The sequence below is a fragment of the Helianthus annuus genome, chromosome 15 (assembly GCF_002127325.2).
Source record: "Helianthus annuus cultivar XRQ/B chromosome 15, HanXRQr2.0-SUNRISE, whole genome shotgun sequence".
NCBI classification, from domain to species: domain Eukaryota; kingdom Viridiplantae; phylum Streptophyta; class Magnoliopsida; order Asterales; family Asteraceae; genus Helianthus; species Helianthus annuus.
In genome coordinates, this window is record NC_035447.2 from 81,499,061 (window position 1) to 81,514,346 (window position 15,286).

The 15,286-nt window shown below is 35.7% G+C and overlaps 1 protein-coding gene and 1 long non-coding RNA gene across 2 annotated transcripts; both read right to left on the minus strand.

The window, feature by feature from the left end:
* Positions 1-12,960: 12,960 nt before the first annotated feature.
* LOC110913882 lies at positions 12,961-13,701 on the minus strand (the record flags this gene model as incomplete). The annotated part of the gene is made up of 1 exon (XM_022158699.2): positions 12,961-13,701. A coding segment is annotated over one exon (741 nt), but the record flags the coding sequence as incomplete, so codon positions are not given.
* A 432-nt stretch (positions 13,702-14,133) lies between these two features.
* On the minus strand, positions 14,134-15,039 carry LOC110911915. The gene is made up of 3 exons (XR_002577459.2): positions 14,658-15,039; positions 14,478-14,530; positions 14,134-14,335 (listed from the first exon to the last, which is right to left on the minus strand). It is a non-coding gene; the product is annotated as an uncharacterized LOC110911915 (long non-coding RNA).
* Between the last annotated feature and the right edge of the window lie 247 nt (positions 15,040-15,286).

Below are 15,286 nucleotides of genomic sequence, written 5' to 3' on the forward strand. Positions count from 1 at the left end.
ACAATAGTAACAGATGTCATCATTGTAGCTTAAGGCCCTTTTCTTGCATTGGCTTGAGGTTTCTGTTCTCGGTGTATTCTTGGGCTTCAACTTTCCTTCAGTAGATATCATCATATCCCATAGCTCATCTTTTTTTCCCTCAAAAGACATTCTTGTTGTAGCCCTTGACGAACTCTTCGTACTAAGCCGGCAACGATAGTAAGATTGTAACTTTAGCCATGTCTATGTGCATGGAGTACCCAAGCTTCTCAATCCTGTCAATGTACCTTTCCATATTATCAACATGATCCTTGTAGTCATGCTCAACTTTCATGGGATGCTTCATTTCCTTGGGTATAGCGAAACGCCAATTTCTTTAGGTGGATACTTCTCTTGCAATGCTATGATCATATCATAAGAATGCTTATACTTAATTTCCTCACGAGAACTTTCAGAAAACTTGTCAAATGGAGTTGATAGAATCAAAATTTGGAACTTTTGAGAGTCCCTGACTTGTGTTGAATCCACTCGTCCTTTGAGCATCACTAGGTGGAACTATATGGATGGGACGATCCAAGAAATACTACCTATTTTCAGTCTAGAGAACAAGTCTTAAGTTGCTTGGAGAACACTTCTTAAGTTGCTGAACGATTCAGGGAAGTTATTGTCCATGAGTTTGTTACGGTACATGACGGTGCGATAGGCATTATAGTCGAACTTGTTATGGAAAATCTACAAAATAAAGACAAAATTTTTAGTATGTTCATGCTTGATATCCTAATTAAATTTATGACCCAATAACAAAATTTTATAAGGATGCAAGATCCCATTTCACAAATACCAAGTGAATGACACATAACTCTTAGGCTTGGGGTCGCATGACACAACGTGTCAAGACATGGTACGTTTAACCCCAACTATGCCCACTTGAGACACTTCAAGTGATATCGGTCTTTAATGGAAAAGTGTAGAACGAGCCCACGGGACATAGGAGTCGTGATTCAGCCCCTCTCAAAATTGTAGGCCCATTGCAGCGTAGTCAGTAACAAAGGGTATTCGGATAAATTGTATCGAGTATTTCCACTTTAGGGTGGCATAGCAATATTGATTTAATATAAGATTTAGCTTTTATATTTAAATACCAACTAGGGTAAAACATATAGTGGACGACTTGTAGCATGAGGCAAGTCATGTAACTTTTAGTAAAAGTCCAATTTTACTTTGAGTTTGTGACACTGAAACTCCTTTCGACTCTCAACACGATCAAATCTTAAATACACTATTTAACACAATGTTGGTTGTTAATCACGAACTTGATTTTAAATTAATAAATATTTATTAATGTAGGTCTTTCCAAATTAACAACTTTAATTTTAAACTAAAAGTTTTATCTTATAATAAAAACTCCTTGTTATTATTTACCTTTTCAAGTAAAATTAAAACTCTTTTTAACTCGTCTAATCATTTTATGATTGCAAAAATGGTTTTGCTGGTAAAGATTATCTACACTAAACAATCATAACCACACAAAACAATAAATATAGAATCGAGCCACTAGTGGTAATTTGTTCAGTTTTGTTCGAGCTAGTAAACGATAAACTGAACGGGTCTAAAGGGACAAACAACCAAAAGTCTGGCCTTGTTCCAACTTACTCCAAGATCTCCATCTTCTTGGTCTTGTTTGTTTCCATCTTTGGTCTTTAACGTTCATCTTGCTAGTTTTTACAATTTTACAACAAAACAACTTTTAGAAAAAAATAAAAACCTAACTATTACAAGGGTTCCAAATAACCTGTACAAATGCATACATTGAAATGTATCAGAAACAACAAACAACCCATAAAACAACCACAACCACAAGTCTCTAGTGATCCATTCATGAAAATCACAATCACATCCAAACAATAAAGGCTTGATCTTTTTGTCAAATAAAAGTTTTGACAAATAAAATTAACAATCAATTTAAACAATAACATCTGAATAACTGTAAAAGTGGTTTGGATACCATTGTAAGGAATCCGGGTATCCGTTTTAATTTAATTGTTTTATAAAGTCCAATTTTATAATTTAACAATATTAACATCTTATTATTAATTTGAAGCGGAAACGTCTACAACACAAAACAAACAAACAATATGTTCACCAATAATCCAATTACGAGTTATTCAGACAATTATCTAAAACAATCATAGTGGGTTTAGAGATATACCTTGATGAATACCAAGAACCCACACGATGGATGCAACAAGCAGCTTCACTAGTAAGCCCAATCACAAGTTGCCGAGACACCACGAGATCCACATGCTATATGAGTCTAATCTGATATACTAAACGAGAGACACTAGACGGTGGGTTGGCATGCGGCGGTGTAGGTGGTGGATGGCGGCGACTGATGTGCGTTAGGTGTATATTTTAAGCCCTTTTTACACTTTTTAGCCAAGTTTTAAATTTATAAACACGATATTTACTAACACTAAACACACATATGGGCAAGTGCACCCATCGTGGACGTATATAGTGTTGGTAAGATACCGAGGTCGTCCAAGGACACAAGAGCTTTTAGTACCGGTTTATCCTCAACGTCTAATCAAATCAAAATGTTAGAAAAAGATTTTTAAACTAGAAAAATAAAACTAACTAAAATGCTGAAAAAGAAAATAAAAGTAAAAACAGATAGACAAGATGAATCACTTGGATCCGACTCGTGTGTAGTGTAACCTTTGATTATTTTTGCACTTTTGCACTTGTTTAAGAGATTATCTTAGTTATTGTAGTAGGCCCCTCTTTTGAAGGTGATGTTACCCTCAACCCAGTAGTTTGAGTCAGCAAGGATACAATCCTAAAGGGTCGGATTATTGAAAGATAATTAATTAAGTTATTAATGCATAATGTGGTAGGCCCCTCTTTTGAAGGCGACGTTACCCTCGGCTAAGTAGTCTGAGTCAGCAAGGATACAGTCCTAAGTAGCCGGGTTAAAGTTTTAACAGTAGTTTAACTTATGAGGGGATCAAAGAGTTTGGACCCCCGCCATCCAATACCGTTGGGTATTGAAGGAGGTCCTACTAAATTTGACCCATGTCCTTTGCAGGATCTATACACTGAACAATGGCAAGACTCTTACCAAACCATTCCCTTAACCCCCGACCAGGTAGCCAACATACCTCCATATAGACCGTGGAGATATGAATGGTGAAAATCTTTTATTTTATATAGACAGTAAAATAATGCCAAGACACCACGGACAAATGATAAGGAAGAATCACCTTCAACATAAGAAACTAGTAATTAAAGTCATTAATACAAAACCAATTAAAAAGTGCAAAAGATTAAAAATAAAAAGTATTACACTAAACACTTGTCTTCACCAAGTGATGTAAGAGACTTAGGCAAACATGGCCTTTGATTGTCAAGAACTTTTACGATCAATCTTGGATCCCGAGACGACTCACACACTCTATGATGGACAATGGATGATGGTGTTGTGATGGTGGTGGGTGGTGGGTGAAGTGTGAGAGAGGTGGTGTGCCAAGGGATGAGTTGCAAGAGCTCCAAGCACTCCTATTTATAGGCTGAACAGAAGCCTGGGCACGGCCCCGTGTCCATCCGAGTCTCTCTCTTCATTAATTGCAATTCGCAATTTCATTAAATGCGTCTGCAACAGTTGACCACGCCCCCGTGTCCGCTGAGCACGGCCCCGTGGTGGGCAGTAGAAGCTTCTATCACTTTGTCTTTTCTGTTGACACTTGGGCACGCACCCGTGCTCACTGAGCATGGGGCGTGTTTAGCCTTCTGCCTTCTTGTTTTGCTTTGGGAAGATGCTGTCGGGAGGTCGGGTATGCCACGTTTGTTCCTTTTCTTGTATTTATGTTAGATTTAGCTGTATTTTTGCTTCTTTTGTTCATTTGAGCTCATTTAATCCTGAAAATACAAAAGGAAGACAAAAGCACACTTTTTCCAACATTCGTACTAAAAAAAAGGTTAGTTTTATGCCACAATTGATGTAATTTATATGTTGCTTTTGTGCACATCAGTGACCGAAGTGACCGAAGCTGGTGGTTCGACGGTGGTGGTCAACGAGTGGGTTGTCAGTGCTGGCCGATTCACATGAGAGAGAAGGAGATAGGGTGGGTGTCAGGTTTCTTTTCGGGTGTTCAGGTTTTCTGTCACGACTCTATAATTAAAGTTTAGGTTTAACCTCCTATTTAAGGAACCCATAATTCTCTCCAAGTAAATATCCCTTGACAACTTACTTTTAATAAGGAAACCATTTGATTTTTTGTTATTAAATAATAAAAAAAACTCTCACTAATTATTATCTAATAATAATTAATCCCCGTTTCTCTCAAATAACCATTATATGACCATTAAATAAAACCACTAGTCAAACGCTTTGAATTTATTTTATACCTAATCAAATAACCTATTTAATTTATTATCTAAATAATAAATTTATATTCGTTTAACTCTTTGAACATCACCAATAATTTCGGAAAACTAGTTGTTTCATAAACAATTAATGTTTCCTAGAAGTTCACCAAATACTCATTATCCTTAATTAATCACCCTCCTGATACATAATGTTTAATGATTAAACACCCTTGTTTGTTTGTTGTCCGAAGTATAACTCTTTGGATCGTACCAATATAATGTTAAAAACTCGATAACTAGACACCCAATTCCAACATTATCGAGCAACAACTCTACACATATACATGTATGACGGATAGTTCCTCTGTTACCACATGATTTCCTACATTTGATCAACAAAATCCTATCAATATCAAAATATACATTTACTTAGATTTCTACACAACAATGTGTTTTCCGAGGGTCTTTTGTCTCATGATTTGAAGCAAGTTCAAGATAATTTATTTTTTGAAAGCATCAAAATGCTTCACAAATCATAAAATACCATTGTTTCTTTGAAAGAGAATGGGAGATTACTTGATTGGTCTTGAGAGAACTTTAGGTGATTGTTTGAAGTGTGTTAAGGGTGTTTGGGTGTGGGTTACGATTTAAGATGGAGAGAGCCGAGAGGGGAGGGTGGGGGTGACGTGATGTGAGGTGTATATAAAAAGTGGTATATTGTTAGCCGCCTAATGTTCTAGTTTTAATATTTATATAAACACGATTAAATTCTATCACACTACACTTTACATGGGGCAATTGCACCCTTTGTTGGCGTAATACAGCGATGTAAGATACCGAGGTCGTCCAAGGATACAACAACTTTCAGTACGGAGACTTCCTCAACGTCTAGTCAAAACAAACGTAAAGTGTTAAAAATGGCTCAAAAAATAAAGAGATAAATAAAAGTTTGTAATCAATAATAAGAAAACGGAGTGTTTGGGATATATTTACCTCTTGATGTTTTGTTAACTAAACATTACCATAGGGTAACAAGGGCTCGATTGTCAAACAGGAAACTGTGTGTCTTAATGCATAAAGTTGTGTAAGTTTTCATTAGGAACCCTCGCACACTCGACCATATTGCTTTGAATCAACAAAGAAAGTATATACTATTATATATGCTTTATTACTAGCTAAGAAAATAGTTAAGGGATTTAAATTAATTGTGACTATGGTTCCTTTGGTGCGGTATCAATTCCCCAAAGGCAGTTACTTTTATAAAAAACAAGTCCTCTGCGCTGATCTTATTGCAACGCATTGGCAAGAGCTTACTAACCCAACGTCTCATTCCAAAAACTTTAACCTCCTTTCGAAACATCAACATGTTCAAAGAAAAGAAAAATGTCCCAAGTTAATGGTGACACAAGATTATTGGCAGATTTTAAAGGTCAAGTCGAAAGACTAACGGCCCAAGTTAATGGCGACAATAATATTTCACTCATTTTCAATAAACACATTCTTACCTAAAGTCATTAACACACACCTTATTCACTCATGATTTGCTTTAATTAACTCCCCATCAAGGGGGTAAGTTTACCACAAACACCAACAAGATACTTAGCTAGGAATAGCCATGGTGATAGTTTTCACCAAACTTGGAAATATTATATTAACCATTAAATGCTTGGTTACAATAATGATTCTTGTTTTTTGTCAAGTGATTACATGATTAGAGATAGTGGGTTATTGAGAAATGTGTTGTGGAGAAGAAAGAATAATTGAGAAAATGAAAATGGTGGCCAAAAGGGCTATTTATAGCTTGCTGGGTGCCTAGACACGAGGCTGCCATAGGAGACATGGTTGTGTCTCTCGTGGGTTCCACTGGAACCAATAAAAAGTGGGTGTAATTTGATATTAAAAACATTTCTAGTTTTGCTTATATCAATGATTGAGGGAGTGATGATGGTGAGGTGATCTCTTAGTAATTTAAATGATAGTCTTAGGTTAGAGATCACATGAACCTAGATGCTTATCTATTTCACCATGTGTTGAAGGTTGTGTTAACTTGATCTTATGGTGTTGACTAGATCATCCATGCCTTAACAAATCTCATTTTGGTTAATTAGTTCCTATTTTATAAAGTCTATATATATATATAGGGTCAGGATCATTTTAGAACCATAAATATTTACAGAACTCGCAGAACTCCTAATAAACAATCTTTTTATTTATATATTTTTATGTTTAGGATAATTTTATCATTTATTATGTGTATTTTTACGATTACACATATATGTTAAGAGTAATTTTATCATTTTTTATATGTAATTTTATAATTACACATATGTAAACTAGTTTTTTTACATATATGTAATTAGTTATGACACATATATATAATTTTGGCAATTAAACATATGTAAACTACTTTTAACATGTATGTAATCAAAGAAATACATATAATATATGATAAAAAGATCCCAAATACAAAAACTTATATATAAAATGATTGTTTATTAGGAGTTCTGAAAGTTCTGTAGTTATTTTGTAACACCTCGAAAATTTACGTCCAATAATGTATTGACACGTGTCATAGACTTCCGGTATGTGAAAACAAACTTTAGAGGGACTAAAGTTGACAAACGGTGAAAACTATGGAACGTAAGGGTCCAAAGTGTCAACAATGGATAAATAGACTCTACAATAACCCTACATAATGTTTATAACCTTAAACGGATGGATCATGGATCATACGAAGCGGAAATTGCACAAAAGTGAGGAATTACAAACTATAGGGGCTAAAAGTGTCAACATGTTGAATTTATACCTCTGAGTGAACTTTTGGCAGACCCGAAGCTTTGTAATGCTAAAATATACTCACTAGAATATGTGGTAAAAATTTCATGAAGTTTCGTTATCGTATGAGAAAGTTATGGCCAAAACCGTACTTGAGGGGTTAAAAGCGTCAACGTCGAATTTCATGGCTTTTCGGGTGAGCGCAAAGTTATCCGAGGACATTACCATGTTGGTAAATGTCCCAAGGTTCTTAAAAACCAAGTTTGGGGGTTTACGAGTCAAAATAAATAGCCGAAACCTCGCGTGCAAAGACAGGGACCAAAGCTGCCATTTTTAATCAAAGTTTGGCAGCCCCAGGTGCAGAATTCGCGATCAGCTGCTGTTAAGTCCGAATTTTTGAGTGTTTGAAAGCTAATATCACCTCCCTTATGCACCAATGGATGGACATGCAAGTATAGACACATGTAGACTCCTTAGAACATCTGATTTCCTTTATAATTCAGATCAAAGCTCACATTTTGGGCACTTGGGTTAGAGAAACAAGAACACCCACAACTTGCAAGAACTCTCAAGGCTTCCCAGAAGCAATCTGATCGACAAGGCAGCCTCCAAGTGTTTTCTAGGCTTCATTAGGACCTTTGTAAGCATTCATATCATCCTCTAATTCGTTATAGCTTTGATTATTAGCAAAAAGTCAATCCGTTGTTCATATAGTTTGACTTTTCGATTAAACAAAATTGGCTCTGTCATTTCTCAAATTGAAACCATTTATAAGTTGGTATTTATGTGGGAAACAAACCCTCAAAAGGGTATTCTCTGATTCCCACTCTAAGCATGCTATTTGTCGAGTCAAAGATGTTCTTAAAAAGTCAACAGAAATCGTTTTTGCGAAATATAGCATAAATGGTAATGTAGATGACATGCAATCAGTTCGATCATCAAAAATGACTTATAATGAATATAAGAATGTGTTTTATCATAATCAACTCGACAATCTTTAGTATAAACACGAATCGGAACCGAAAGTCTTGTAAAACGACTTTTTCGTTGACTCTCGATTCGGATTCGTGCATGCATGTTTGAGATCTGTATTAGAGTTTATTTTTGACCATTTTTATTTTAGTTTAACTCTCTGGAATTTTTGCAACTTGAGTCTATGCTTAACCGATTTATATGCATGTTTCCGATTATGCTTAAAAGTTGACTATTTTGCCCTTTTTGATATAAAACGTGATTTTTGGAAAAGTGAAAGAGTAGAAATATTTATTATTAATTTATAAACTTGCACCGAAAATTTCAGATCAGTTGGTGGTCCAGATTTTGAGTTATGGCCGATAGCGTAAAACTATATCTTTATGTTTAATAAACGGCGCATTTAGCGTATAACCTAATTGAGGCCACTTTTTGATATGAAACTTTTTACCCACTGATGTTATATAATATTTTGGGATTTTTGATGATTTTTATTTAATTTTTGGCTGAACGCATCATAGGTCGCTAAGTCGATTCGGTTAATGCCGGTTTTGACCGTTTAAGCCATAAAATGAGTTTTATACATCCTTTTGACCCCAAACCTTTTTCTACTGATTTTATTTGTTAAATAAAGTATTTTGAGCATTCTAGAAATATAAAAATCTCAGCTTTCTTTTGAAAACCCGGAAACGGCTCTAAATCGCATTTTTAGCGTTTTTAGCGCATAGTAAGCGTTATACTCATATTAAACATATAAAGATGATACCTACTGATGTATTTAGCATATTTTCATATAATAACAGTAAGTATAAGATTTTGAACTCAGATTTCCAATTTTGACATTTTTAGCCCTTGTGAAATTACTAAAATACCCCTACGGTGCATAGTTTGATTGTAAATGATAAGTTTTGTATACGGGTCATACCCTACTGTTATAACATGACAAATTAAGTATATTTACTGTATAATTCAGACCCGTAACTCAGATTTCCAAATTGACTCTTTTATAATCTTTTAAATGACCAAAATGCCCTTATGAGGCGTAAATTGAGTTTAAATACATTCGGGGCATAATAGAACATAACTTACTGATATTATATCATATTTAAAGCATATTATCTCAGGGAACTTGCATTTGACTCTTTTGGCTACCCGTAACGCCCTTTTTGCGTTCGGTTCGGTTTACGTAACTAGTTTGCGTAAATTGACCGAAACGGGTCAAATGTTATCATTTTTATCTCAAAATCCAGAATGTATTTAGTATACCCATATTATACAAGTATTCAAACTTGTCGGGTCTAAATCACATTCTATCCGGTCTTTCGCTTAATCGTGCGCTTGTACCGTATCGTCCTTAAAACTAACCGGTCTAGGCTAAAGCTTAAATAAAGACCCGTTAGGAATCTAATAGGTTATTATAAACCTTTGTTCCAGAATAGGAGGCCTAGTAAAAGCTATCTACACTTACCAATTGTGATTCATACTTACTCAGGTAAATACATTTTGACTTATTTTCCCTATACGGGCTTGGGGTACGGTATATAGAATACCGCTTGATCGAGCGTTCAAATCTTGCACCCCTGGGTATGCAATTGGAATAGTTTGTCCGACTCGTTTAAACAGTCTTGTTTTACTTTAAGCATTTGGGGGGTTATTGACCGTGTCCCGGATATCCTTGGCATTATCTTACGAGATGGCCACGACCAGAGCACGGGGTGTAGGCGTACACCCGTCGTGTATAACTCTTTAATTTGGTGTGTCTACTAATCTTTAACCCGGACAGAAGATCCCGGGCTACCAAACGTACGAGTAGCATGTAATTCGTTCACAAGTTTATACTGCATAATTATCCCAAGTTATAAAAATGTTTTATGCCATGTGCATTTAAATCAATTTTCAATCATTTTCAAAATGAGTCAGTTAACTTGTATTTACCAGTGTAAACTGACGTATTTTCCCAAAAGGTTAAGTGCAGGTACTACACGTACTAGGCTGGCTGTCTCCTAGAGCGTCCACAATAGTCTCGCAAGCTCGGACGACAATAACTGTTGAACAATTATCTTATTTTATTTGATCCGCCTGTGGATCCGTTTCAACTACATATGATATTTATTATTACATTTTATTTAAAGTTGAAATGAATCTATTCCTGCTTCCGCTGTGCATTATTATATTGTGTTGTTTGTCTATGACGATGCCAACTACGTCACTGTACCCCACACCGGGCCCACCGGTGACACGTGGAGATCGGGGTGTGACATATTTAGAGTACTGAAATGAACTCAACCCTATATATATATATATATATATATATATATATATATATATATATATATTATCTAGCCATTTATACAAGTTTTTTAGGGCTTTTACAATTTATATGCTATGTGTTGTTTATTTTAAGGGAAATTGGCCTGTAATAATCACACCTAGACCTTATTGGCCATTAATAATCTCACCTCAGAATATTCCCTCCACCATTCCCATCTTTCACATATTTTTCCTACAATGGTCCCCCGTTAAAAACTTAACGGAGTTAAGCTTTTTTCCAAATTACAAACAGTTTTTTAGGGCTTTTGATTAGAACGACGATACATGTCCAGTGATGCAAAACTTGCCTCGAAACGGTGCTCCGAACGATGAAAACGATGCTTCAATTCTGGTGTTTAAATTTCCAATTAACCAAAATCAAGTCACTTGGAGTTCCATTTCGAGACAAGTTTTGCATCAATGGACTCGTATCATCGTTCTGATCAAAAGTCTGAAAAAATCTGTTTGTAATTTGGAAAAAAGCTTAACTCCGTTAAGTTTTTTTAACGGGGGACCATTGTAGGAAAAATAGGTGAAAGATGAGACTGGTGGGGGAATATTCTGAGGTGGGATTATTACAGGCCAGTTCCCCTTATTTTAATTCACTAGGTATTGAATTTACGTACTAGATTGTGTGGTATATAAAAATAAACATTTTTTTTTATAAATTCCAATAAGTTTATCAAATTAGGGTTTTGTTGTTTCATTTATCTTATGTCACCATCATCATCATCATCATCATCATCATCATCATCATCATCATCATCATCATCATCATCATCATCATCATCATCATCATCATCATACTCAGTATATCCCACCAATAGCAAAGCTAAGGTAGGGTCTGAGGAAGGTGAGATGTAGACAGCCTTATCTCTACCCCGTAGGAATAGAGAGCAGCTTCCAATGAGACCCACGGCTCGATTGTAGTTTTGCATCAAGCCTTGGACATAAGGCACATAACACTCAGCAATTGAGACAAACGCCGATTAGTTCATGTACCTCCTTGTCTTTGGGCTATCAATACCACCACATGATGCATGATTAACCATCCCCCTTCTTTAACGTTATTTTCACGAAATTAGTAAAATAACGTTAAAATTAGTGCACTTTCACTTTTGCCCCCGAGCGCCCACACATATATACATTATATGAGCTTACCGCAAGCGGGGCGTTATCTTATGTCACCATTGTTCGTTATTTAAGATCGTCTATTGACCCTTTTAGCTTGAAATAGCACTTGCGTAGTATTCATTACTGGACATACTATAATTGTGTCTAGTCATGCACGTACAACACATTGTATGACCTAGTTAGTGCCAAACTAAGTCTATATGATTCATATAAAATGATGCATGTAATTTAACTGTACGGATGGTGACCCGGCTAAATGGGAGTTGTCGCAAAATAACTAGGGAGGGGGAGCCGGAAGCGTCATCAACCATTCACGGATTCACCATCGGTTTCGAAAATCAACGTGAACCCTACTCGAACGTAATCAACTAATAGGAATTCCAATATCATCTGATGTCCAGAAAAGGTGGAACTAGAATGGTTGTTCTTGTTAAACTTGTTCGCACCTCATCAAAGTCTCGGATTGGTAAATTGGATACATTGTAATTTGTAACTAGTTTTAAACTGTTGAATGTTGACGACTTTTAATTTCATTTTTTCTCCTTGTTATTCAAATCATTGTCGGTATCTTTTATTGCCATTCGCCATAAGGGGAGTGGGGGTGACTCACTAGTGATAGAATTCCATCACTCACAATATCCAATCATGTTCCACCATATCAGCAACCATTTTTCTATCACTCACAACCTTTTTTAGTGGCGGTGGTCATCACTCACCACCACAACCAACAATTTCCCCCAACCAACAACTACCCTCACAACTAACAACTATCACGCCGTGAAAAAAAATCACGGAATCGGGTTTACGTTGAACTATCACGCGTTGAACTTGGAGTGGCGGTGGGAATCTTATTGTATCACGCGTTGAACTTTGTGTATCACTGTGCTATAACGCACCGCCCCCACCTGCCTAAGGGGCTATCTAACAACAAAATCAATAGTTCAATTCCTTCTCCACTTGGTGATTGTCTTTTGGAATTGGAAGTTTGAACATCTTTTATAAATGTAAGTTTACTTTTTAATATCTTGCTTGGATACTCTAGGCGTTTGTTGTTACCAGTTAACTTATGGAGTTTATTCTTTGTTTTACTAATGATTATGTATTACTTGGTATAAATTTTGGATTTATAGTGTTTTTTTGGTAAAAAAAATGTTTTTTTATGTGTAAGAACTGTAATTTTGATTATCGACCCCTCAATTTTTATTAGCTAATAAGCTTTCTGAAATCGAAAATTATTCTATAAAACTTGCGAAAATAAATTAAAGCTATAATAAAAAAATAAAATATAAATAGAAGAACTAAGAATATATGTATAGTAAGCACTAAGCGTTACAAGTAAAGCACATGCAAAATCTTGTTACAAATATATTTGCCAACGAATGCTTCAAAATGCACATTAGAGGCATAGAAAACTTCAGACGTCTAACAAACAGCCATGTTGAGAATAGATGCTCTGTATTGAATCAATCTCCTGAAAAGGTGATTTAGCCCATCATCAAACCCATCAATGCAAACATCTAGAATTTGCAAATTCTTTAGGGTCATTTGGACATCAGCATCATTCATCTCATGGTTGTGGGAACTTTTGTGTAGAGACAAGGTAGCCATGTCAATGGCTTCTACCTCATTGACAAACGGCTTCGCAGTCTCATGTGTAGACATACTCTTCAACACAAACGTTGATAAGAGTTGAAAACCGTTACTAGCCTTGGATTTCGCTGACAAAAAGCCTAGAATGGTTTTAAATAGGGACATTGTGAGTGCATTAACTTCTCCAAGAACTTGACTCACCATTAATACATGGTGATCTACATCCGAAAATGAATATAGACTCATTTTCTTTTCTATACCCCTTAATGGCCTAAGACCCTTAATGATGCTCTTTATTTTTTTCCTAAAGCATAGATAAGCTGTAATTTGCTTAACAACTGTCAAGTCACTAGCTTTTCTTCGTAGGGCAGATTGAAGAATTTTCACGTTTTCCTTCATTCGCAAGATCACCTCTTTAAGGATGCTACACGAGTCTAGCAACACAATTGACCCCTCCAAGGCATCTTCGACCAAAGTTCTAGTTTGGTATCTTGAAAATGCTTGTTGGGTATGTGGAGATCGAAAAAGCTCATCTACGCAAACATACAACTCCACCAACCCAGCCAAACCGTTTTAAATGGTTTGGGACGAGCCTACGTCTCCCCATGCTTTCAGCTCATTTAATTTTGTTTCGATTGGTGTATGAGAAGGATGTGTTAATCTAGATGTTAGGCTAATAGATCTGATATTTGATGTAGATGACGAGGCTTCCATCTGTATTAAGTTTCTTGAAAACTAAAACAAAAATCAAGAATTCGAAAATGTGAGACCTTGGTATAGAAATATACTTTTAAGTAGGGGTGTTCAAGATCGGATAATCCGGTTTTCGGATATCCGAAAATCGGATATCCGAAATTTCGGATAGTGAAATATTGACATCCGAACCCGAATCCGAAATTTCGGATATCCGATTTTCGGATATCCGAAATTTCGGATTCGGGTTCGGATGTCTAAACGGATATCCGAACTTGAAAAAAAAAAGAAAATTTGTTTTCTAACTAGAGCAAAACTAAACAAGTGATGATAAATTCAAGCTTAAAAGTTCAAAGTTCAAACCACCACAAAATATTCAAAACAATCCAAAGTTTTAAACAATAAACATTCAAAATAAGACATAACTTCCAAAAGTTCTTATAATAAAAACGAAAAATCCAGCCACAAGCACTTGTAAACATCCACTATTCGTCCCAATGTAAACCTGCGATAACTGTACAAGAAAACACATAACAACAATTCAACAATCAAATCTGAAAAAAAAATCAGTAGATCTAAATATCTAATACATTAATGAAAACTAATATCTAAAGTCTAAACTGATGAATAACAATTTAAATTGCTAAAGTTGTTACCTTTTGAAGATCTGATGAAGATGTGAACTCAAAAAGCAAACAATATCCAATATCTACAAATCGATTAACATGTAGAGGTTAGATACACATCTCAAACGATCTAGTATATGATTTATATACATCTCAAAACATCCGAAAATTAACAGTTAGATACAGGATTTAAAGAGGAGAAAGTCGAACCTTTTGTCACCGGAGACACCGAGACAGATGACGAGGGAGAGGATGCCGGATCGGAGAGGGTCGATGTCGCAGGTAGAGGATGCGGGAGAGGGTCGATGACGAGGGAGAGGATGCGGCGCTGAGATCCAAAGAGAAACCCTAGTTTCTCTAAGTGTGAATGAGTAAATGACTGAACTTGAATGCGCGTGGTGTGTGTTTTAATTGTTTTGTTACTGACTTATGAATTAAAAAATCAGGATATATATGATATATTAAAATATATCTATTTTTATTATTTTTTAAGATTTCGGATTCGGATAATCCGAATATCCGAAAATCTGTAAAACTAACATCCGAATCCGAACCCGAATTTTCGGATTATCCGATTTTCGGATATCCGAAATTTCGGATATCCGAAATTTCGGATATTTCGGATACGGGTTTTCGGATATTTCGGATTCGGTTTCGGATTCGGATTTTTTTGAACACCCCTACTTTTAAGGGTATTTACAGGGGCAGAAGAAGCAATGGAGGTAGTGGGTACAAAGGCAAAGTTTGGCATTTACTGAATTATTTAGAAGGATATATGAGGTGTGATGTTTTGGCATTGCCTCCCCAATCCTGTATGGTACCTATATATATATCTGATC